The sequence below is a fragment of the Cokeromyces recurvatus genome, assembly GCF_025118155.1.
Source record: "Cokeromyces recurvatus strain NRRL 2243 chromosome Unknown BX663scaffold_9, whole genome shotgun sequence".
Classification (NCBI taxonomy): Eukaryota; Fungi; Mucoromycota; class Mucoromycetes; order Mucorales; family Mucoraceae; genus Cokeromyces; species Cokeromyces recurvatus.
Window position 1 is genome coordinate 194,850 of NW_026251395.1, and position 25,932 is coordinate 220,781.

Here is a 25,932-nt window from a genome sequence, read left to right on the forward strand (position 1 = left end):
ATAATAAAGGAGGAAGATCTTTTATCAAACAGAATAGACATTTTTATTACACTTAATAATACTAATAAACTTCCAGGAGAAAAAAAAATATACTTAATATAAGCTTATATGAAAATTGAATGTATTATACATAATAAAAGTACATTTTATTTTATTTTTTACTCTTATTACCTGTGTTTATATAAATACGCAAAAAAATAAAATAAAATAAAATAAAATAGAATAAATTAAAATAAAATAGAATAGAATAAAATAAAATAGAGCAATCGACATATTTATGTACATTATAGATCTTTACGTTGTTATCCGTGCGTGGGGTAACAAATGAATGTTTGCTAGTATTTTTCATATAATACTTACATTTACAGCAAGAAAAAAAAATGAGGTGATATAATTTTAGTCAAAAATATAAATTTAAGGTTTATTTGATTATAATAAATATCATCTATTTACAAAAGGTAAAAAAAAGATTGTAGTCTTTATATCACGAAGAAGCAAAGAGGGAAACCAAAAAAACAACAATGGAAAAGACTTCTATATTTATGTTGTGAATAATTCAATATAAAGTAGTGGGATTTTATTCTATTATTCCCGAAAAAAAAATTGGAGATCCCATGTCGCATAGTAATAACAAAAAGGACCCTGTTTGACCTCCTAGGGCAATGAAAAAGAAATTTTTAATTTGTACATAAAAATTGGGTGGAAAATAGTTTATTATATCGCCGATCCAATTAAATGATTTGAAACTTAACTTCTCTCATGCTATTTTCTTTTGTTAGTAACAGAAACATTTCAAAAAAAAATTTTATGTAATCAGCAATCTTCATAGGGAATCATGTCAAAACCCTTTTATAGTCATAACCCTATTGATTTAATATATTTGTATAATTTTTTATAAAATAGAGAGCTTATTTATTTATAAGAAAGGGGAAATGGAGGAGGGAATTTTTTTTATAATCACTCCTCTTTAGTTTAATTTGATGTATGAACAAATAGGTTAAAAGCGGTAACTTAATACATATAACATGAATAATACGATTTTAGGATAGGTGGACATTGCGGGGGAAAAGTGTTACAAATATTATTGGTGAAATATTATTTATTTATTTTTTTTATAGTAAAGAAATGCTGGGTTTCATAGGTTATTTTCTTTAATTTTAATTATAATGGTTTGTGATCCCACTTTTTTTTTTTTTTTTTTTTTTTTTTACTTGTTTCACTCCATCTTAAGCCTTGTTTTTTTTGAATCAAAAAAAAAAAAAAAAATTAAATAAAAAGGACGGGAATTTACTGAAAAAAATAAAAACAGGCCTTTCTCTTTTTTGTATTTCATAACTTTGTTTATTATTTCCCCTTTCCTTCCCTTAAAAATTATTATATAATATTAATGAACGAATTTGGGTTTCCACCAATGTTAAAAGATATGTCATCAACAACGCCTAAAGTAGGTGGAATGCTCTATACTGAGCCTTCTTCCTTTAATAATAATAATAATAATAATAACAATAATAATTCTCGTTCTAATAAATCAAATGTATTTTCACAAACACCTCAAGAGTTTGAACATTGGAGAAGTAATTCACTTCCTACTTCTGCACTTTTCAGTAATACAAATAACAGTAATACAACTATGAATACTACAAATAATCCTGCTATTAATCCTGTTTCGTGTGATCTTCAAGAAGTGATTGTTTATTATCAGTCACAACCAGAATTATTACGTCTTATTTTATTAAGTAAAGTAGAAGAAGATAAAAGAAGAGCAGAAGAAGCTAAATTAAGAGCAAAAGAATTGGATATGTTTTTACTTCAACAACAGCAACAATTAAATATTACTACCACATCACAAACACCAGATATTCTTTCTAACAATAATAATTTATTAAATACAAATCAATTTGCACCACCAAGAAGACCTAGTGCCCTCGAAATGTTAATGGATGATTCTGACTGTAATCGTCGTGATTCTGCCTTAGGTTCTTCTTTTGATGGCAGCGCAAATTCAGATGAAATGGATGATCGTACCTTTTCTCCAAATTCCTCTTCTATGCTGTCTATGAGGTAATACATACATACGTGTATTTATATACGTTTTATGCTTAGACACGTAGTATTAATATTTGTATTTTTTTCTTTTTTTTTCTCTCTTTATTCTTTTTTTCTTTCTTTCTTAGTTTTCATCCTCAACCAATGATATCCGTTTCTACAACACCTACTACGACGAGTACTAGAACTTCATCTCTTCATCCTCTTTCCCCACCCTATAATAATGCTTTAGATGACTCTAATCGCACTAGTCCATTTCCATCTCAGATTAAATTAGAAAATGAACAACAGCAACGTCGTTATTATGGCAACGATACACTTGTCACCGCTGTTGCTAACCCTTCTTATTTTCCATCCACAACAACAACAACAGCAACAGCAGCAGTAGCATCTACAGCAGCATCCACAACAACATCTACAACACCACAAAGACCACGTCGTCGACGTGAGATGCAGGCCATCTCTAAAATTGTTGAGACTCGTGATTATCCTTACGTTGACGGCTACTTTTGGAAGAATAACGGTAATACAATTCAAAAGAAGACAGGCAATAAAAGCGTTTATTACAAATGTTCCAATAGTAGCAAAGGTTGTCCTGTAAACAAGACAGTTACCTGGAAAGAAAATGGTGAATATTTAATCAAATATCGTGGTGAACATCTCCCTGAATGTGGCAAAGTGCAACGAATTGTTGACATGTAGTTTCCTTTTTTTTGTATTTTTATATTTCATGTGTATATGTATACGCCATTGCAAATGTATATTTTGTATTACATTATTTTTTTTCTATCCCTTTTTTCATGTATTTTTAATTTGTAAAAAACATTGTATTTTTATTTTATTGTATTATTATTATTATCATTATTATTATTATTATTATCATTATTATTAAAAATATTTCATTTTGTTGTTATAGCAACATCAAAAAATGATAATAGAACGTCATTTCTATATTTGTTTAAAAAAAGAACAGGAAAGAATCGGGAAAAATCTAAAAAAAAAAAAATCTATTACTTTTATTTTATTTTTTATTTTTGTAGTATATTTGAATAGCTATTCTTTTTTATTTTTATAGTAAAGAATGTATTATGTGTAGTTTAATGATTTACATAAAAAAAAAACTTTTTTCTTTCTTCTCCTTCCCCCTTTTTTTTTTGGGAATAAAAGAATACAAATGATGTCAACAAAAACTCGGGTGAGTTTAGTAATGGGTTTTTCAGTGAAACTTGTATAGTTATTTTCCTAATATAGAATTTGTTGTTGTATAGCAATAGTCTATTGTTGTTGCTATTACAGCAGTTCTCATTTTGAGTTCACAATCTTTTGTGTTTTTTTAAGACGCTATTTTCCTTTTCTGTAAGACGCTTTTTTTTTTTTTTTACTATTTTATAGGACGTCCCTTTTTAGTTTCGTGCAACGCTTTTTTCATTTGTATACTGTATTTGCAACATATATAATATATTGATTTAAATAGTGTAGAATTACTTTTTTTTTCATTAAATATTATGTTCTTTATGTAAACAAGGTTCGAAAAAAAAAGTAAGACAATGCTGAGTATGGCTAAATAGATCTCTTTCTGTAACTGTTTTGGATGCCCCAATTATTTTGTCTTGTACTATTTCACTTTTAGCAAGCCTAGTATTCTTTGATCGGGTTTAAGAAAGGAGAATAAAGAGACAAATAAACGCATTTGTCACCTCTTTGATGAGTATCCTCTCTCATAAAACTCACCTTTGTGAATCGATGCATTATCTGTAATAATATAATGGTCTTACGTATTGTGAATATCCAATATGTCTAGCAAACATTCAAAATATTGGTTTTTTACTTTGAATTTGCGGACTTTTTTTTTTTTTTTGGCGAATAATGTTTTATTTTTTTGCGGATGACTTTTTTATTTTTTATTTTTGCGGATATCTTTTTGTTGCTCCTGTTTTTTTTATTTAACCCTTTTAACATTACTACGAGATGTCTACTGATAATGTACCAGATGAGTACATTCATTGTTTCGACGTAATGGACGAGATTCTTGAGCCCGAACCTATAGGAATTAAAACTCTTTAGAATGATTTATACGATACAGTTGATTTGGAATGGCATTATTGGGGACAGCCAGAAATAAACAAGATAACGGAAACCCGACGTTAAAAAAAATACTTATGGATTCAAGTACCTATGAAGGCTTTCGTCAAGATATTTTTATAAAAGGTGAAATAGCATATGTTTGCCCTAGAGAAAAAAAAAGTTACCAAATCAAAATTATCATCTGTTAAAGTGTCTGCTGCAAAGATTCGGGAATCATATACTCCTTAGAAAATACAAGAGCTACTTGACTTTATTATTGAAATACGGCTTTCTAACAAGAAAAGCTGGAATGATGGTGGGTATTGTTGAGAAAGAAAAAAAAAAAAAAGCTCGGCATTATGTGAACCTCTATAGTGATGATGAAGAGAAGTGTTTGCCTAGTTTGAGAAAACCTCAAACCAAGTGGTACATGAAGTTTGAACCGCAATATACCGACTCTCTCTGTGATCTTTACGAAAATAAACTAGAAGCTGTTCTTTGAGAAGCAAGGAATCCCTTACTTCAAGCATACACTGAGATTAAATCGATTTCTCTTTCTGGTCTTCACAAATATTTAATCCAGCACACATCATTAACACACACACAAAAATATCATGCTCAAAGAATAAGTGACCATTGTTATAGATCAAGTTCTGGATATGAGCACAAGTAACATAATATAAGCTAAGTTATATAATACAGGATAAACTATAAACCTGGTGTCATGAATTGACTTATAATGTCATGTTTCTTGATTAAACAAGAGGATCAAAGAATTTTATGTCTCTTAATCCATTTCATCAAATAATATCAAAAAGTTCTAACACTTCATTATCTATAACATATCTTATTCAGTCGTAACTAACACTTTTCTGATTTGCATCTTATCTCATACTTCTTTAACAATCCTTATAAATACCCTATCAATTTAAATTTATAAGCAAAAATGATTGAATTTAGAACTATTATTCGCTCTCGACGTTTTTTTTTTTCTTAATACAACAATGAGCACAACAGCGCAATTCATTTTTTTTTTTTTGAAGATGGCCAAGGTAAAAAAAAAAGAGATGATAATGACACTGAACTACTGGAAGTTGATCAGTATACCCCTCAGAACAAAACTTTGACAACGCTTGGTCAGTATTTGCAATACCAGGTTGATTATCTCATCACCAAGCTCCTGATGAGATCAACCAGGAATCCAATACACAAAAACAGCAAAGACATAAAAATGAAGAGGCGAAAAAGAAAGAAAAAAAAAAGCTTATACAGTATATTCACCTATTGATAAGTTCAACTTCATTCATTATATGATTGCAAAGTGTCCTAAAAAAAAATTGCCCCGGTTGTCAGGTTATATAATATAAACCCTCGAACTGGCCAGCGCTGGTGGGCCAAATATAAGGAAAATCCGGACACTTTCTTCGAAGTGAAAGCAAGAGGAAATATCAAAAAGCTGAATGATGAGCACAAAGACTTTTTGATAGAATTATATGATAAGGATCCAGCTGCGACTGTTGAGGACGCTATCGAGGAATTGTCAGCTAATTTTGAAGGAATAAAAATTAGAAAAACCGCAGTTCACGACTTTATAAAAATTGACATGAACTTCACTTTCAAAAAAGCTGCATCTCATACCCATAAAAGGAACAATGAGGAGAATATGGAGGAGAGATATCAGTGGGCTACTGGAATTGCTAATTCAAACGTCAATTTCCTTAAAAATTGCGTCTTTATCGATGAATCAGGCTTCCATATTAATCTGAAGCGCACAGGTGCTTGGGGACCTAAGGGGTAAAACACCGGTAATAGAAGTTGAAAGTACTCAAGCTGTATCTCATACCATTTTAGGGGCTATTTCTGTCTATGGTGTGATTCATACTAATGTAAGAATGCCTAGCGTCCTCACCTCTCACTTTGTTCTTGTCTCGGGCAAAAAAAAAAGAAAGAAAGATTGACACCAGAGTGACAAAGCTGCAGCAAAAAACCAAAAGGTACTGCAGCCAATCATTTTTATGTTTTTATAAAAGAAACTCTAGATGTCATGGACCAATTTGAGTATTTAGAAGAGGTATTTTTAGTTATGGATAATGCTTCTATTCATAAAAGACCAGATATAACTGATTTCATCATAGAGAGAGAGGCTATAACTATATTTTATGGCCCACTTACTCACCAGAGTTCAATCCCGATTGAGCAATTTTGGTCTGTAACAAAAAGTAAGATCAGAAGAGTTAAAAATTGCTTAGTGGAGACACCTTGCAAGATCAGATAACTGAAGCTTGCAACCAAGTTCCTCAAAGTTATCTTTATAATATTATCAAGCATTCTGATAATCGTTTATACGACTGTTTAAATAAAAATCATATTTAATTTTTTTTTCCTTCTATATAATCGTTCTTATTACTATTGCTGCAGACTTTAGTGAAAATGTGTCAAATAAAAAAGCGGAATTTCAAATGAGGAGGGGGGGGGTTCTCCAAAATGAGAGAGGGGGGTTCTCCAAAATGAGAGAGAGAGAGGGGGGTTCTCCAAAATGCCCTTTTATTCCCAATGTCTATTATAACACTTATTTACCTAAAACATGCCTGTCACATTTGCCAAAAAGAATTCAAAAGTCCATTTAATTTACGGCGTCATATCTCAAGTATCCACAACAAGTCATTACCACCTAAAGACGCAGATGGTTATTACTCAGCATTAGATGGAAAAGTCATAGTGCATGCAAAAACTCCAGATGCTGTCCCTCATTATGCTTGCCCGTCTTGTTGGACTTTCCAAACTGATTTCGAATGGATGAAGAATCATATGTCTACTCACGAAACGCAACATAATATTCCTAGCATCCCCATTAAAACCAAGAAAGATACTTATCTTTTTCGCGATGCGTCTTCAGCCTTACATCCACCAAAGCGGCCCAAGATCACTAGCGAGAATATTTCCACGTTGTCCCCAGTTGCAACTATAATTAACCCTTACAATGAACATTTGTCGCCAGAGCATAAACGCCTTGCAAAGCAGCAAATTACAGATCAAGCAAACATGGTATCATTAAAACAATATCCAATAGCATACAACATGCTGAAGCAGGCCTTGGAAGTGGAATTACCAAATTTGCCTCATTTTCTTTGGACATTTGTACAGCCTGCTGACATTATGGCTCACGACGCTACCTTGATCAAAATCATTCAATTCGTTTTAACCGACTTCTGCAGCAAATGTCATCGCAATGCATTCTATCAGTCAAAATTTGAACGTACTCATTGGATTGATCGAGTTGTGCCAATTCTTCAATGTTTTGGCGACCACAGCCAGCTCCTTGGTTTTCAATGGTGCGAAATTCCGACCGAAGAGCATGTTGAATTTACGATTGACCCTAAATCATGGATGAGAACTGCAACTGTCAAGTATCACGATGGTATAGGGTACGACATTAATGGCTATAGTCGACTTATCATGGAAGGGTCAAGCAATTGTATCGACAAAGAGAATATTGAACACACTCAGGGGGATACTGTCAAAGCACTGTATGCATCCATTGAACTTTTGAATTCATTTGTACGACGTCACGCCGCTGCATCATTTTCAAGTCTTTGCTCTGTTTTGTCCTTTTCTCTGCAATGTGTATGCACCACTATTACTTTATCCACCACGAAAATGGACTATATCAACATTGGCAGCTATATTCAAACAGAAGTACGACATGCAGATATTCCAAATAACTTCAATAACCGCGTATCATGGATGGAAGTCTTTGAGCTTGTTGCATATCTATTCACATCCCTTCGAGAACAAGAAACCATTCTGGAAACCATAAAGAAAGAAAACTCTGGTATTGTTCTTGTCAAAGATATAGATCGTGCGTTACATGTTTTAGATGAGATCAATGACCGGCCTCTACCTTAACTCGACATATACTATGAATGAAGTTTTAAGATAAATTATATCAATAATATATTGACACCATTTCGACCTAAGCTAAAATATACCTCATCATGACTCTACGTTTTTAGATATTGGAAATATCATGTTTAACGTTCCTAAAAAAAACTAGACAAGCCAGACACAACTTATTATTAATTTACTATAAAGTAATAAACACATATGTGAATACCCCAGCTTGAAACTAAATTTCTTAATCTCGAACAATTTGTCTATTACATTATAGATATATATATAATCTATCAATTTCTTGCAAGCATGAGGTTTCATTCAACTAATAATTTAACTTAGGAAAACATTCCTTAATCTTGGGTTGAAGGGATGGCTGTACGTCGGCAAGAGGTAAACACAGCTATATTATAGTATAATTTTTCACAAAACTGTGCCTTCTCTTTAAGACAAAATTATACAGAGTTTATATAGTTTTCAATGACAGTGATATTATCATTAGCTGTTAATAAATCACGGGAATGTTACTATTGGTACCTGAACCATTTAATAGATCAGAATAAGAATAGTATTTTCGTTCTTTCACTTCTGATCTGATGACCAATGCGGAGCTGTCATATGCGTTCAATTAGATATATAATGATAATCAAAATAACAGAATATTCAATGCATTGTAGATTAATAATTATAATAATCAATTATTCACAATTACAAATATTAATCAAGTCTAAGCTAAAGTCTGTATACGACAGTATTGTCCATAATAAAGGAGTAAGGACTATATTTATTATATCTAAAATTAGCAATAATTTGCTAGAGTTGGCGCTTCTGTTCACCATCGTTACTGTAACGTCTTTTACGCTTTAACAAGAAATAGCTGGTGGAATAATTATATCGAATGTTTTCTTTTTTTAAGCCTCTTTCACAGATTAAGTTTGAGTTAAACCCAGTTTCTTCAATTGGTTTTACATGAGATACCAAGCTGCTGTAGTTCACTCTGGTATACAGAAATCTACTTTTGATTAATTCAGAGGCGATTTTCTCTTCAGAATGATAAGAGAAAACCAGTTAATTTCGAACAGTTTTTCTCTCATATTTCCAAATTTATTTGGCAGTCTAACCTTCTATATATATATCTTCGATAAATACAGAATACTGCTCTCTTATTTTAACGTATACTTCCTCTAGATAAATTTTCAACTGTACCACTTCTGATATACTATTCAGTAACATCATAGACAGTTATTTAGTTAAGCCTGAATAATTTTTTTGTTTATACGCATCACCAGTCTCTCTTTTATAATAAACTTACCATTTTACAGTAATAATCAGCTATAATTAATAAGCTTTTATTAGAACCTTCTATACTTCCAGTAATTCCTGAGAACATTACAAAGGAACTTCTCCAAGCTTATGCTCCGAAGAATAACTTTGTCCTTGTAAATGATTTAAAGGAAAAAACCAAATTCGACGTCCATATGTCAATTAGATTGCGCAAAAAACTTGGACAATGTTAGCGATGTTCAGAAATTATTACAAAGGAAAGGAAAAGAAAACCAGATGAAAATAACTTTAAGAATTTAAGCGGTAATGTCGAATTGTATTCTCCTTCAAAATTGATTCAAAAGTTGATTAGCTTCAAAAGCGATCTAGAGTTTTTGCGTGCACTATGACTTTTCCATCTAATGCTGAGTAATAACCATCTGCGTCTTTAGGTGGTAATGACTTGTTGTGGATACTTGAGATATGACGCCGTAAATTAAATGGACTTTTGAATTCTTTTTGGCAAATGTGACAGGCATGTTTTAGGTAAATAAGTGTTATAATAGACATTGGGAATAAAAGGGCATTTTGGAGAACCCCCCTCTCTCTCTCTCATTTTGGAGAACCCCCCTCTCTCATTTTGGAGAACCCCCCCCTCCTCATTTGAAATTCCGCTTTTTTATTTGACACATTTTCACTAAAGTCTGCAGCAATAGTAATAAGAACGATTATATAGAAGGAAAAAAAAATTAAATATGATTTTTATTTAAACAGTCGTATAAACGATTATCAGAATGCTTGATAATATTATAAAGATAACTTTGAGGAACTTGGTTGCAAGCTTCAGTTATCTGATCTTGCAAGGTGTCTCCACTAAGCAATTTTTAACTCTTCTGATCTTACTTTTTGTTACAGACCAAAATTGCTCAATCGGGATTGAACTCTGGTGAGTAAGTGGGCCATAAAATATAGTTATAGCCTCTCTCTCTATGATGAAATCAGTTATATCTGGTCTTTTATGAATAGAAGCATTATCCATAACTAAAAATACCTCTTCTAAATACTCAAATTGGTCCATGACATCTAGAGTTTCTTTTATAAAAACATAAAAATGATTGGCTGCAGTACCTTTTGGTTTTTTGCTGCAGCTTTGTCACTCTGGTGTCAATCTTTCTTTTGTCTTTATATTATTTTCTTTTTTAATATTTTTTTATTTGATATTTTACAAGAAATATCACACATATTTTGATGTTAAAACAGTATATAGAATTTAAAATGGGGAAAATATCACTGTGAATGCAAGCTAAAGATACTTAAACTGGTTTTCATAGCATACATCAAAGAATCTAAAATCGTTAATCTTTACAACTTCATTTTGGCAAACGATGTATGTGAGTAAAAGAATGATTTTAAGCACAACATAAGGGAGACTAGACTTATCAAATACCCCTTGTTAGGAAATAGTAGTATTTTGTTCAAATGAGATGCATATTAATTGCCTAATTAGGAAAAAAGAAAGTTTATGAGAATATAAACAAAAAAGTGAAAACAAAAGACATTTATTTTATTTACTTTACTTTTCTTGAGCATAAATACATTTCATATAGTCATAAAGAAGAAGTAAAATTGACAACATTTTACTATTCTACACATTGTTACTTTTTATAAGAAAGAAAGAAAATTAAATAATGTAACTGTGTGTATTAAATGTGGGGTAACACATATTCCTATGGATTTCATATGATTGTGACTGTAATTTACAACAACGACCTCCTTATTCTTATAAAAAAGTAGATATTCAAAGTTATTTCTTCTTCTTCTTTTTCTTCTTTATTATTACTATTTCTTCTGTAGGTAAGTCATTAAATAATACTATTTTATTCTTCTTCTTCCCTGCCCTAGGAGGAAATTCTTTTTCTCATGGTTACCACTTATGTACCGGGCTCTTGATGAGGAAGACACCCTATCTTGCCCTCCTTGAATTAGGAGGACATTGTAGGGTATCTTGTTGATTCAGAGGGCGTTACATATTGTGATCGCTATGGTTTTTCTAACCTCCTAGTAAAAATAAAAAATACAAGAACAAAGAAGGTGCAACGAATCCTAGCCTCCACGCGGCCACCTTTGGACTGCAGTAAATATTACTGTTGACGAATTGGGGATTCACTTTTTTTATATGAAATAAAAATGAAAATAAAATACAATAAATAAATATCTCTTTTTTTTTACGCGTCTTTTAATAATCTTGTGCCTTCTTTAACTATTGTTTGTATTATAAAATATCTTTTTGCTCCAAATTGACTTTAAGAAGTATAAAAACAAGTAGAAAAGTTATAAAGTAATTAACATAAAAAATACAGGAAATATAAAATGTGGTGTAGTAGTGATTATTTAAACTATTAACTAATATCTTATCAGAGAAACTATCATGATTATTATTCTTCCTTTACAATCAAATTATTATTTTTTTTTTTAAATTAACTAAGATGAGTACAAAATATTAAAGATATTAAGTACTTATTAGAAAACTTATATTTCTTTTATGTATACATATTTTTTTTTTTTTTTTTTTTTTTTTTTTGGTTCTAGTGAGGCTACTTCAAAATGGGGGCGGATATTTTAAGCAAGCTATATCTAATGTAGAAACAATTTTTGATTCTTTTCTCAAGCAGCCTATTTCTCAATGACAGTCATCAGCAAACGAAGGTAAATGATGTTCTAATGTCCCTTATTAATCTTCTTTTTCTTTCTGTCTTTCTGTCTTTCTTTCTTTCTTTCTTTCTTTCTTTATTATGATAACGAATACTACTTTGCACTATGTTTCTACTGAAAAGAAATATGAGTATATTATTATCATTAGGATTATAAAAAAAAGAATCTATATATTTAATTGTTAAACGACTTTAATACCATTACTGAAATACAGTATACATAAAAGAAAGAAAGAGACCGATACAGCAAGAGTGCTTTAAAGAAGATGTGTTTGATATACCTAATAATAATGTAAATTTAACGTGCCAAAGAATTTAAGTGAGTTTGATATTTTTGCTATGCTCTCTAAGAAAAAGTAAGCAAACATAATAAATAGCCCATTACCTATACATATATACTTTCCAGTAATGACTATATAAACCTTTCTTTTTTTTTCTTTTCTGACAAGCATATGAAATATGTTTGATCCAAACAATATGACAGAAATCAATCTAAATACGATGTGCTATAATTAAGCTGATAAGATGACTAATCATTGTATGAAATGGACGCATGCAGTTAGCTTTTGTTATAACCAACTAACAAATATCATTCGTGGTGACCCTTTTGAGAGAATAGACGTTTTCAATAGCGGTAATGTGCACTTTGTTTCCTTTCTAAAAAAAATAATAATACATATTGTCATAAGCTGACTTATAATGTCATGTTTCTTGATTAAACAAGCGGATCAAGGAATTCATTATCTATAACATGTCTTATTCGGTTGTAACTAACACTTTTTTGATTCGAATCTTATCTCATACTTCTTTAACAATCCTTATAAATACTCATCAATTTAAATTCATAAATAAAAATGATTGACTTTAGAACTATTGTTCCGTTTCATTGACTTTTTTTTTATCTTTTTATTATTTTCATTTTATAATATTTTTTATTTGATATTTTACAAGTAATATCACAGTTTTATCTATGATTTTAACAGTTAGGTATTCATATAAGAATATCTAAGATCAGGGAGGCATTAGAAAAATATTAGTTACGACAGAATAATCCTACTTAGTATTGTCAGTAGAGTGTACCAACTTCCTTAAGTTTATAAAACATGAAGAAGTATAATACATAAATAAGTTGAAGCCGCATTCCTTTATACTATTTGTCCATGTACTTTAAGTCTAAAATTTAATAAAGGAAGAGTAAGTGACTCTGACTATACCTATTTATTTCGATGGTCGTTGAATTCTTATAAAAAAAAATTGTTTGATGATATGAGATTATAGCAAATGCATGCATAAAAGGGAAATGTTTTTTTATTTTTATTTTTTTTTGAATACCACAACTCGGCAACTACACCTAAAAGTTTGGGTTTATAAACAAAAAAATTGTGGTAAATATAATAACTTGATCGGAAAGGGTAGCGCCTTTCTGTTGGCCTAGCGGCGATCATGGAGAGATGAACTTTGTTAGCTGTAGATGGGAGTGATTAAATAATAAAATCGGGGTTAGTTCTGAGCTTTAATGATAACATGCTACCTTCCAGGATCCAATGTTCAACACCAGGCCTTCAATGGAGGTCGATAAAAAGATGTTGTTAAATCGCGGGGTAATTTCCTACCATGCAAGAGAGGAAAGCCCGCAGCATTGAGAGAATTTCTGGGAGTAACACGGCTGTAGTAGAAGCAAACAAGAACAGAATCTAATCCACCTCTACACTATAAAGGACTTCCTCTTCAATAATTTTTTTTTCTCATATAAAATAAAAAAAAATGAAAAAGAAAGGAGGATGGGCTCTAAAGTTAATACGTATTGTGTAGTACAATTGCTATAAAAAGTTACACGTTATTTATTTAGAACCACTGTCATACTTGTTACGGTTACAGAATACTTGTAAATTATAATATGTAACAGTAAGGAAATTAGTTTGGTTATACACAAAGACTTGAAATAGAAGAAATATTATGTAAAGAATTGACAAATGAAGAAGATGTTGTTAAATGTAACAAATTAAAAAACAACAACAACAATATAAAATAAATAGCAAATTTTTAATGATGAGGACACAAAGAAGGATTGATAGCGCAAAAAATAGTATGAAACTGATGGCAGACTTGTTATAGCTGATACATCAAATAAGCTATCCAACATTAAAAATAACTACTTTAATAATAAGGAAGGATATTAAGGGTACTGACTTAGTGGCCAAAGTTGATAAAAATGATAGAAGATATATGAATCCTTTTAACATTGGTAGTTGGGTAAGAAATGTAGAGAGCTGAAAAACCTTTAGAAGTTGTGACAATGATCAAACAGGCAAATTTGTGAATTCTACGATAAATATTTAATACCAAACCTTGGTCATACAAGACAAAGAATCTATGGATCAAGGCTATATATCGTTAAAATGAAAGTTATGGGCATATTTTAAGTTACAAAAAAAAATGCAATTTTGATTTTTGATTAAGTTTTAAATAAAATATTTATTATTCAATCTGAGTATATGTTCCTGATATTTTTTATATTTTATTTTATTGAATCAAAGACGACTTGAATTCAATAAGGTTTATATTATTTATAGGATATTATATACAGTATAATATGATAATTCAGCCAAATCAAAAGACCAATGGTCGCCCAATATATTAACTATATATGGGACGTAATTCATGGAAACCGCACTTTACAATATTATGTTTTTGGCAAGTTTTACAAGATTTTACTAAATTGACAGCATCTTCTAATAAATGCGGCCAATGTAAGCCATCGTTATGAATAGCCTTTACTATACTTTCGGCATCAAAATGTTCGAATACGTGAGCTTTTGTTAAAATAGCTCTTCTTTCATTCTCTGGTGGTGTCATGCAATCTCCATTCTTATACTCTGTATAATTTATTTTAAATTTCTCGTTTTGCTTTTTGATTTTTCTAATTTTTTTAAATATCTATCCATTTTATTTTATTGGACTTATCAAGGATCATATTCTCCCCAATTTTTTCCATAGGAGGGGATAAACGGCTTAGTCGATCCACCAGAACATTATCTATGCCTGGTGTTATAATTGTAGTCATCTTTTATAACTAAGTTAATAGACATAAACCATCATTTATTACATAATAAAGATGTTATTCAAATAAGACCTGTATATTGTACTTTACAGCATGATGTGTATTATACAATATTTAGTTTTAATAACGGTCATTGTTAGAATATTCGAGTATTAAAAAAATAATAATAATATTCATTGTATTATGTAATAATAAGAATTCAATAGGGCTATGACTGTTATATGTTGTTACATAATCACTCACATAAGTCATACATATTATATATACATCTATAATGTTGAATATTGTTATGTAATAACATCTTAGAGGATGATAATAATAATAATAGTGGCTCATAAATAATTGATATTATTGTTATAGCTGGAATATTCACTGTGAATTAATATTAACGTGTTGCTTACCCCAGAGATAATGATTAGGTATATTTTTAGTAACAGCGTCAGCTCAGGGAGAATAAAGAATAAAAATATATCATACTACAAGCAGAATTATTTGGAGACAAAATTTGTGCTTAAAGGCTTTGTTATAGTAGTATTCACCTATCTAAATCATACTTCTATTAATATCACTCACCTTGCAAAACATATAAATAGCCCTTATCATTTTTCCATGTTATTTTCTTCTGGTACAAATTTTGTATTTTTTTTTCCTTCAATAAATTATACCGAGTTTTCACAGACTTGACGTTTCTATTTTCTCTTACCTATTCTTTTACATTTAAAACACCTGGCTTTCTTGTCATTTCAGCTTTTCGCCTGGCTTTTTTCAGCTTTTTGCTTGTGCTGTGGTTGACAGGTAAGAATATAATAAAATATAAATAAAAGGGTCAAGAGAGAATTAAAAGAATACAGATAGAAGAAGTACGTTGAGGTTTGTCAATAAGTTTATTAAGAGTTGAGTTCAATTAAAGTTCAACTATGTTCTAGTATGTTTTCAATTATACAAAATAAGGGTTAATAATGTAAGAGTATTTATATATTTCGTGAATAAGGATGATGAGTAATAAGAAGATGAAAAATATAACAAATTGTATTTGATAACATAATTTTAGAATGATTACTAAGAGTTATAATTATAGATATAGATATGGATTCATGTCTTTTGTATATATTTATTTTTATAACTAATATGTGTACTCTGAGTGAAATCAATTGTTTACGCGTATTTGCATTATTCTTAGTTTACCCCAGTTTAACTTGTAAATTTATATTCAGCAGAACAAGATTTATTTTTAGATGTAGGACTTTTATTAATTATAAGGGTAAATATATTCTTAATATGTCTATAGACAGAAGTGCACTATATGTTCTATTATAATGACTATTTCATCTTATTGATTTAAGTTACAAATCTTACAACCATGTCACACTCTTAATCTCTTCAACTATGTACCTCCGTTTCTGGCCTTGCTCACCCAGTTTCTTGTCGACAAGCTATCCAATTAATTCAGTCACACTAACTTCGTTATGTACCATATGATGCCGCATGTACCTCACCTGTTTCTCAACAACATCACCACTAACAAATCCAGCACTCATCAACTCCATTCCTTGTTAATATCTATGCTTTTGACTCAATTTGAATTTATCTCACATTCATTTATTATCACTGTTCCCACTAAAAAAAGTTAAGAATCTCTCCCATTAATTCATATAGATAACTCATCTCTTAGATCTACGTTACCTACCAACAATTCTGGTCTCTCCAAATTCCGTTGAATACCCGTCATACTTGGTTTCGTATAATTCATGAAAAAGTGACAACGCGTCGTAAACTACACCACTACATGCCAGATGACTTTACTTCTTTCTGTTCACACTGTCATCCTGCCACAACATCTACCACACCAACCATTGAGAACACAGAACACTTCCTCTTCTCGTGCCCTCCTGAAGATTATCGTATGGCGTCAAGCTCTTTCTCACTACATCTCACCTCGTTTCCTACATTTTGTCTATGAGGAATACCTTTCCGTCCTCCACCTGCAATTATCTCCTGATCGCTCTTCTCACTCACTTTTCCCTGAATTATCCGTTTACCAAGCCTTTGCCTGCATTCAGCAATCTATTTGGTATGCTCACTACCGTTAAATTTTCCAGCATGTTCTGTTTAACCCTGATCATCCACTGTATCATCTTTAATTTATCCTCACAACTTTCTTTTGAGCCCGTCCTTAACTCTTTTTGAATCCTTCTATATACCATCTTTTTCTCCTCTCCCTCTATAACAAGTGACGAATTGAGGACATTAAATTAAAACTGGAGTTAACTCCCTTATATAAAAAAAAGTAATAGTCTTTTATTAGTATCAAAATAGTAATAGTTGCTTTTACCATCATAGATAATGAAATCTTTTTAAAGTGTGTTGTAATTGGCTGTCAATATTAAAATGCAGCACATCCTCATGCCATAAACGGCTAACAAAATTCCTATTCTCTTTTTCTTTCTTTTTCTTTTTTTGATACATGTATAAACATATAGAATAGAAATGAGGTATATATATATATATACATATATATGTTAATAATGATAAAGACACGTAGAAATATACATCTATGTATGTGTGTAAATTTAATTAAATAGTTATATTTTATAGTTCATCTAAAAATAACGGCTACATTTATGAACAACAGAATGATGTGCGTTTAAATGACCTTAGTTCAAAAATTTCAGCAATTAAGAATGTAACTTTCATAAAAATCAGTTAGTAGAATATAATAATAACAATAGTAATAATAATAATAATAATAGAGCATTTAGCTGACTTTTTCAATGCAATTATGTATAGATCACCATTGATATTCATCAAGATGTAACAGATCAGGATAGATTATTAGATGAATCGGTAAGTTAGTATAAAATATAAAGAAGAAGCCTTTTTTTTTTTTAACTTACACAGTTGTTGTTATTAGCATAATCAATTTAGTGGACTTGGACATAGTCTTAGTAGTTCATTTGGGAAGATGAATCGAATGATATCTAAACGACGTCAGAGACAGCTTTGTTTTTATGTAACAATTATCATTTTTGTATTTTTTATTATCTATTATGGTGCACCTATCATAAAGAGTTTATTTGGCACAAATAGTGATAACAGTCTTCCTGATGATACCACTTTATCAAAGCAAAATGCTGAAGATATGTAGTTTATTGAAAGGGACATGTTGTTGTATAATAATAAAAATAAAAAATAAAATAAATAATGATACTTAATTTGCCCGATTCTTTCTTTTATTATTATTATTATTATTAGATATACATAGCTTTTTTTTTTCCTTTTTCAGTTTAATGTATAAACGAAAACAAACATTAGAGAGATCAGAAAAAATAAAACAACAAAAAACAGTTGCATCCAAAACGAATAATGAGCCTTGGATGCAGATCTTTTCTGATGCTCGAGAAGCATTTAACCAAAATCAATTTAAAGATTCGGTTGCCTTATTTACTCGTGCTTTATCCCTAAAGCCTAATCATATCACACTTCTTGACTGTCGTGCAGCATCCTATGAGAAATTAAACGAAATGGAACTTGCCACTCGTGATGCTGTTCAAATGGTTAAATTAGCATCTACCGATGCAAGAGGCTATTTGCGGCTTGGCAAAATATTATCACTTGAAAAAAAATACGATAAAGCGATTCATATTTACACTCGTGCTTTAGATAAAGTAAGCCCACAAGATAAACGATATAATCAGATTGTAGCCATAAAGGCAATAGCAGAAAAGAAAGCAAAATCTGACCATGTTCAAGATTTTATGAACGTCTTGCCTTATGATATCATTTCACTTATCTTTTCTAAATTGTCTTTTGATCGTCGCATTCAATGTACAGCTGTATCAAGGAATTGGCGTGCATTTGCTTTGAACTGGTCAGGCATGTGGCGTGATTTAGAATTTGGACATCAAAAAATATCTCTTACAACAATTAAAAACTATTTGGGTTATGCCAAGGGCCGTCATGTAAGACGATTTGCAATTATGGATGTTGATCAAAATAAAATGAAAAAGATCCTTCAATTGTTGATTGATGAGAATTGTCAATATATAGAAATTCTAGGTAAAATAAAATAAAATAATAATAATAATAAAAAAAAAAAAAGAGTAAAGATAAAATGAGACAATTAAATGACATATTTCCTCTTTGCATTCATAGATTTCGTACGTTGTGAGATACCATTGACTTTATTTTTAAGAATGTTAAGATTGGTAGGAAAACATGTTCAAAGTATTAGGATTGACGAAGGGAATTTGACAGTAGTAGATGTAATAAAGTACATCTTACCAGCGTGCCCTCATTTAACTCATTTATCTATGATTGGTATTGAAACTGGTTCTGTAATCTATGATGATCTTCTCACTCAGCCCTTACCTAATTTAACTCATTTGAGGCTTTCAATAAATGATGATATTACACTTGCAAAATGGATTTTAAATAAATGCAACAACTTATCATTCTTGGATTTTTACACATTCAATATTAATTTTATCGATTTGGCAGAAACATTCACAGATCCTGTACTCCTATCCAGCCTGAAAACCTTAAATTACACTTTTGGATCAAATTATCAAATCAAGACACAATGGTATTCAACGGTGAACGCTGAGAGACAAAACACTCAGACAAAAAAAGAGGGTTTAGAAGCATTTGGCATCTACGGTGATTTATCATTTACAGGGCCCATGTTAGAACTCATTATAAGAAAATGGTACAAAAGTTTAAAGCAACTAACTATAGTAGACTGTCGATCTTTGGATAATACATTAGCTAGACTAGCTATAGAGCCTGGATTACCTTGTATAGAAATATTAAGCATAAACGCTTGTATTTCATTAGAAGAATGGAATTTACATTCAATCATATCTTCATGTCCTACTATACAAGATTTATCCATTTCTTGGAACCCAGGTGTTACTGACAGTATTATGAATGATTTAGCAGAAGTTACAAAAGAATTAAAAAGATTAGACATAACACATTGTAATAATGTAACGGGTGTAGGTTTACATAAATTAGTTCAATCACATCATCGAACTTTAGAAAAGTTGATATTGAATAATTGTCAAAGAATAGGAATTGATGCAGTCAATTGGGCAATTGAACTTGTCGGTCGTCGAGTTATTGAATGTAAATTTAATACATAATTATATTTAATAAAAGTGAATATGCTTCGTTTATTAGCATGCATACAGCCTTTTTTTTTTTTAAGATACAGATATCACTCTATGTCTTAATTATTTGAAACAAGAAAGACTTTAAAAAAAAATTCCCACAATTCTAGCCAATCAAACATTACCTTTACTTGCTTCTCTGTCTAGTAAAAAAAAAAAAATGATGCCATTTTGAAAGTTTGTGATACGTATATTTTTTTAAAACAACAGAAAAAGAAATAGAGGATACAAGTAGTTAATATTTACATATATGACACAAATTGAGAAAAAAAAATATGCTATATTTTGTTCCGATTTATTTCAACTGGATTTGATTAACTGAGTATATTTATTAAAAAAAAATTATACGAAAATATTTATTAGTATATTTTTTTTTTTTTTTTTTTTTTTTTGTTAACTTTATTTATTTTATTTCATTTTATTTCATTTTTATTTATTTATTTATTTTTTTTAATAAATAAATAAATGCCAATAGCAGTTCCATTTCTCACTGGCAGTAGACAGCTTTCTATTGAATTAGCAGAGCCGGTTGTTTTATTAAGAGGGCCTCCTTCTGACCCTAATACACATGTCTTACGAGGAGAAGTGGAATTAATGTTATCAAAACCTATGAGTGCCACACAAGTGATTGTGAAACTTATTGGAAAATCAAATATGCTTTGGCCAGAAGGACTTGGTCCTCGTAATGCTAAAGTATATCATGAAAAAACAGTTTTAGAACAGAATATTATACTCGATTGTCGGCCTGAAGAGGATCCAATGTTACCTGCAGGGTTAAATCGTTGGCCCTTTGAATTTTTAATACCAAATCGTATTGTAGAAACAATTGAAGATGAGATGGCACAATTATATTATTACATAGCAGCTGTCGTTCAACGTCCAGGAATGAGCACGCCTAATCTTAGATGTCGTCGAAATATATTGCTTCTTCGCACCTTATCTTGGTCAGATAATGTATTAGCATCTAATTCATTACCAACTACTTCTATTGTATCAGAGAGGAAAACAGAGACATGTGATGCTACCATTTATATCGAAAGATCCATTGTTTCTTCGGGTACACAATTTCCTATATCGATTGTATTGACAGCTCAGACAAAGAATGTCTATTTAGAATCAATAAACGTTATATTGACAGAACGTAGAGTGTATGAGGTTCCTGAATATAATGCACGGAGAGCTGAACTTCATGATTTCAAGTTACAACTTTCAACTGTTTCCAGTATGGCTGATACAGAGCAAATGAGTCAAGTCATGATTCCTTCCTCCGATATACCAATTCAGCAAATTCGTAAAGCTCTTTCTGCCAAAAACGTTCATATCCCGCTCGGTTCCACTCCATTCCAATATAAGTTTGTCTTTACACTTCCTAATTGTTTAACAATGAATCATACCACTTATTATCGAGAAATGAATTTTTTACACCACCTAAAGATTAACATTGAACTTTCCGTCCCTACTACAAGTACACCACCTTCACCTTCATCTTCAATAACAGATTCTGATACATCATCCGAAATGACCAAGTCTTTTAAACGAACCTATATTCATCTTGAGACGCCCATTACAATTCTTGATTGCCGTCTTAAAGAAGACTTTTCGACATTACCCACATATCAAGAATCATTAACAGATACAACTGTAGATGATGATGACGATGAAGAAGATATTATAAAGAAGCGAGCAGGCTTCTTTATTTGTCCCTGTTATGTAGACTATAAAAAGAAAAGTACAAAATGTTCTGGAAAGGAAAGATTAATAATTCTTCAAAATAATAATTATGAAGCGGGACCTTCATCAAGTCAAAACTCAAGTATGGAATGTTTATCATTACCACCACCTCCACCTTATGATAAATAATTCATTGTATTTTATAACACCATCAACCTTGAAATAATAATATTTTATTACATAATTCGTCTACTATTCTATTCGTTTTCCCTTTTTATATCCCTTATTTTATTTTATTTTATTTTATTTTTTTGCAGAAGTTATTTATATTATACATTTTTATTTACGGTTATTATATTTTGCATTATTAATTATAAATAAATATATAGCTTATGCAAGGAAAAGGAATAGATTATTTTTGTGTATATATGCTGCTCATAATGATAAAGGTATATAATATACATACTAATAGTTGAATCTATTATTATCCTTATCATATAAAGATATAAATAGTATGATAATAGTCTATATTTAATGAACTTCATATAAATATCTAATAGGCTGTATTTCTACATAGTGACTGTAGAATTCTCCACTAATAAGTTGTGATGACAAAAACATAAGGGCTTACTATACTCATTTTTCCACATAGAACTGGCAATAGTCATTATCTTGCCTATTTTATATTCTATATTAATATTCTTGCAATTAGTTAAAATGTAGTTCAAAGAGAGAGGGAGAGAGAGAAGGAAAAAAGAAAACGCTATTTGTAATGTTTTTTTTTTATTGACGTATGTAACTACAATATCATATACATTCTTCTTTTTATTTTTTTTATCTCGATAATAGTAAATATTTATATATAAAAGACGCTTATCTTGGTATCTTCTTTGTCTTTTATCATATCTATTGTCTTTATTTATCGACATTATCCTATCAAACATGTTTTATAGTGTAATGAAGAGGCACCTTTTTTTTGTTTATGTTATTTTTCATTGATTATTATCTAGAAGAAAGGTGAGTTAACTGTTGAAAGGGTCCATAAGTATTACATCGATCTATAACTAGAATATCTCCTTTTGGAGTCATCTTCTATAATCATTTCATGTCTACTATCCTTTTTTTTTTTTTGGCTTCTTGCTTATTTATAATTATTATATATCCAAGTATAATATATAAATACACATATACTATTTATGTTTAATTTGTTTTTTTCTTGAATCACTGTTAATGCAAGTAGCAGCAATTGATACAAGTAATATATTCAACTATTAAAAGATCATATAAAAGGGACTGGTTTGAATCATTACAAAAAAAAAAAAAAAAAAAAAAAAAAAAAAAAAAAAAGAGTATATTAATAGAATAAAGTTGCTAAAAAAGTATCGTTCATTAAGTATAACAAGGCTTTATTTTTGTATTCTTATCCAAGTGCTATATTAAATTAGTATTATCTTTATTTAACTGTATAAAATGCAGTTATGCTTGGGAGGGGAAAAAAAAAGTTATATTACAAAAGTGTGTTATATTAAGTTTAAAAAAATAATCAAAACATAATTTTAACAAGTGGCACGAATTAAATCATCTAAAGTTTCAATAGTTGCTGGTGCTTTAACAATCTTTCCAGATACAATCTGTTTTAAACCTTCACCAGCATAAGAGACAGCGGGGGAAATTTCAAAAACAAGCTGCTCATAATCATCTGTATCACCAACAACCTTACCACCTGCATTCTCAATAAAACGTACATGTTGAGCTACAATATCACGACGTGAAGTTTCAGGACAATCAGCACCACTTCCAGGTGCATTCTTTAAAGGAGAAAATTCATCTTGTCGTTTTACTTCAAGTACAGACATATTGTGAGCATAAGGAAAGACATCAAACACAAAGCACTCGAGTTTCATGCCAGAATTTGTCTTGGGCACAATCTGTTCACCTGTTTCAAGGTTGGTATATTTAATCTTCTTCTTAGCAATATGATATTCCAACTCAGACTGAAAGCTAGGAACGCGTTCAAGAAAGCTGGTAGAGAAGAAGTGATTAGCAATATTAGCTGCACCATATTTGAGTGAGCCATCAGGATAACGTTCATTTGCGGTTTCTTGAGTAATTTCAGAATATTCGACAACTGCATATTTTCCATTACGAACACAGACAATGCCCACAGGCTCTTCAGGAGCCATCTTGCCTACAACTTTAACACCACAATCTGTTCCTTTAGAAACACAATAACCAATGAATACAGGGTCTGCAACACGAGCCAAGCAATTATCAACACAATAACAATGGCTATATTCAATACCACGTTCTCTTAATGATCGAATGATACCCTTTTCTTGAAGTGCTTTATAAATACCACCATTACCATCAGGTGCAATAGCAACCTAAAAAAAAAAAACAACCCCCAACGTTAGAAGAAAACTATACTATAAATAAAATAAAATAGATTTTTCTTTGGGTTTGTTTGTGAATAGACTTCATTACCTTGCTCTTTGTTTCTAAAATGATTTTTCCATCCATCGTCAAGCAAGGAAGTGTACCTAATAAAGGCAAGATTATATATTAAACTCTAAGCTGGGAATAATGGAGCTTAAATTTTATATTATTTTACCTTGTTCGAAGAAAATGACGTTTTCTTCTTTAAGACCAAAAAAGTTATTCTTTTTAAAGAAATCATATGTAGGTTGATTTGTAGGACCAGAAGTCATGATGTACCAGGGAATAATAGTTTCTTGAGGATCTTGTTCATTACGATGTTGATGGGCCAATTCTTGAGCTTTTAAAATACGTTCAGCTTGTAATTGGAAAAGGGATTTACCAGAAGGCAAATTGATATTATAACAACCTTTAGGATCACTTGAGCCCAAACGAGTACCTTGACCACCAGCCATCAAGATAACAGCAACTTTACCGTGAGCGATCTGTTGAAGACCTAACATCTCCCATTCCTTGAGTTGTTCATCATTATGTTTCAAGACAGAATCGAATACATCAGGAGAAAGGGGCTTCAATTCATCCACTCCCTTGGTAGCCATTTCAGCACCTTCAATAGCTTTTTTATAAATAGTATTCAAATTGTCGACATCGATTTCTACAAGTTGCTTCAATAACTCAACTTTTTCATCTTGAGAAATGGAATCAAAAAATTTGAATACATGTCCCTGACCCGCATTTTCATAACGATTCTTTAATACTTGAATTTCTGAATCTGTAAATGGTAATGGGGAAGCAACTGTCATTGTTAATAGTTATCTAAAAGAAAAAGTAAAAAAAATAAAAATATAACAAAATCCAGATTACTAAAAAAAAAAAATGTATTTATATTGTTTCTATATTTATACATCTTATATTTTTGACATTCCACGGAACGGGGCTAAATTATTGGGCTGCAATATACAAGGGGAAAATGCTATTTTATTAAAATTACACTTTTATCAGAAACAGAAAGTCCGATAGTATTGTAACCATAGCAGCTCTGATATAGGGGATTATTCTATATTAATCTACTGAGGTTTATTAGCAGTACTACACAACTATGTTGTCTTTATAGCATCATAAAACATGTTCATTTTCCAATTAATTATTGTCAATGTTAAATTAAGGTAAGAATCGCTATAGTTACTAATTATAGACGACAAATTGAATTGAAACCTTTTTTTTTTTTTTTTTTTTTTGTAAAATTATAATTCAAAGTAGAAATTATAAACATCTTGTATAATCTCGGTTAAAAAAAAAAAAAAAAAAAAAAAACAATGGCGAATACTAATTATAATTAAATTCTTCTTCCTAACTTAAAGGCTTATGTACTGATTAAATTTCTTTCTCTCCACTTTTACAACTTTTTAACTTCCATTTTTTCAATGCTGTGTAGCTTTTCTCTTAATAAAGACCTTCAGTATGATGTTGCGATAAACAGATGACGAAAAAAGCAAGGAATCTGACACCAAAATACATAATCTAATAATTCTGCTACACAGTTGATGTTCCTTGCAGAAAATTCTTATGCCAAAAATATAAACATTAGCATGTTTTCTATGTATTTTTCTTGAAATTATCC

The 25,932-nt window shown here is 30.4% G+C and overlaps 8 protein-coding genes across 8 annotated transcripts; 7 read left to right on the forward strand and 1 right to left on the reverse strand.

Moving 5' to 3' along the window:
* Positions 1-1,270: 1,270 nt before the first annotated feature.
* Positions 1,271-2,914, forward strand: BX663DRAFT_505490 (uncharacterized protein). The gene is made up of 2 exons (XM_051527073.1): positions 1,271-2,061; positions 2,175-2,914. The coding sequence occupies exons 1-2, from the start codon at positions 1,388-1,390 to the stop codon at positions 2,746-2,748; spliced, it is 1,248 nt and encodes a 415-aa protein (XP_051383848.1). The 5' UTR covers positions 1,271-1,387; the 3' UTR covers positions 2,749-2,914.
* Positions 2,915-3,935: 1,021 nt separating this feature from the next.
* Positions 3,936-4,976, forward strand: BX663DRAFT_505492 (uncharacterized protein). The gene has a single exon (XM_051527074.1). The coding sequence runs from the start codon at positions 4,421-4,423 to the stop codon at positions 4,610-4,612; it is 192 nt and encodes a 63-aa protein (XP_051383849.1). The 5' UTR covers positions 3,936-4,420; the 3' UTR covers positions 4,613-4,976.
* Positions 4,977-5,056: 80 nt separating this feature from the next.
* Positions 5,057-5,995, forward strand: BX663DRAFT_550937 (uncharacterized protein; the record flags this gene model as incomplete). The annotated part of the gene is made up of 4 exons (XM_051531250.1): positions 5,057-5,090; positions 5,154-5,246; positions 5,541-5,904; positions 5,962-5,995. 4 exons carry the CDS (start codon positions 5,057-5,059, stop codon positions 5,993-5,995), a joined length of 525 nt encoding a protein of 174 aa, XP_051383850.1.
* Positions 5,996-6,918: 923 nt separating this feature from the next.
* Positions 6,919-8,457, forward strand: BX663DRAFT_535910 (uncharacterized protein; the record flags this gene model as incomplete). The annotated part of the gene is made up of 3 exons (XM_051530610.1): positions 6,919-7,535; positions 7,557-8,201; positions 8,279-8,457. 2 exons carry the CDS (start codon positions 6,919-6,921, stop codon positions 8,014-8,016), a joined length of 1,077 nt encoding a protein of 358 aa, XP_051383851.1. The 3' UTR covers positions 8,017-8,201; positions 8,279-8,457.
* Positions 8,458-17,500: 9,043 nt separating this feature from the next.
* BX663DRAFT_505507 (uncharacterized protein) lies at positions 17,501-18,248 on the forward strand. Its single transcript, XM_051527075.1, has 4 exons — positions 17,501-17,528; positions 17,632-17,719; positions 17,824-17,880; positions 17,948-18,248. The coding sequence occupies exons 1-4, from the start codon at positions 17,524-17,526 to the stop codon at positions 18,179-18,181; spliced, it is 384 nt and encodes a 127-aa protein (XP_051383852.1). The 5' UTR covers positions 17,501-17,523; the 3' UTR covers positions 18,182-18,248.
* Positions 18,249-18,278: 30 nt separating this feature from the next.
* Positions 18,279-20,219, forward strand: BX663DRAFT_452479 (uncharacterized protein). The gene is made up of 2 exons (XM_051523782.1): positions 18,279-19,092; positions 19,189-20,219. Exons 1-2 carry the CDS (start codon positions 18,324-18,326, stop codon positions 20,175-20,177), a joined length of 1,758 nt encoding a protein of 585 aa, XP_051383853.1. The 5' UTR covers positions 18,279-18,323; the 3' UTR covers positions 20,178-20,219.
* A 386-nt stretch (positions 20,220-20,605) lies between these two features.
* Positions 20,606-22,279, forward strand: BX663DRAFT_505512 (uncharacterized protein). The gene has a single exon (XM_051527076.1). The coding sequence runs from the start codon at positions 20,670-20,672 to the stop codon at positions 22,062-22,064; it is 1,395 nt and encodes a 464-aa protein (XP_051383854.1). The 5' UTR covers positions 20,606-20,669; the 3' UTR covers positions 22,065-22,279.
* Positions 22,280-23,259: 980 nt separating this feature from the next.
* On the reverse strand, positions 23,260-25,188 carry BX663DRAFT_505516 (nucleotide-diphospho-sugar transferase). The gene is made up of 3 exons (XM_051527077.1): positions 24,487-25,188; positions 24,360-24,415; positions 23,260-24,259 (listed from the first exon to the last, which is right to left on the reverse strand). Exons 1-3 carry the CDS (start codon positions 25,112-25,114, stop codon positions 23,432-23,434), a joined length of 1,512 nt encoding a protein of 503 aa, XP_051383855.1. The 5' UTR covers positions 25,115-25,188; the 3' UTR covers positions 23,260-23,431.
* Positions 25,189-25,932: the final 744 nt, after the last annotated feature.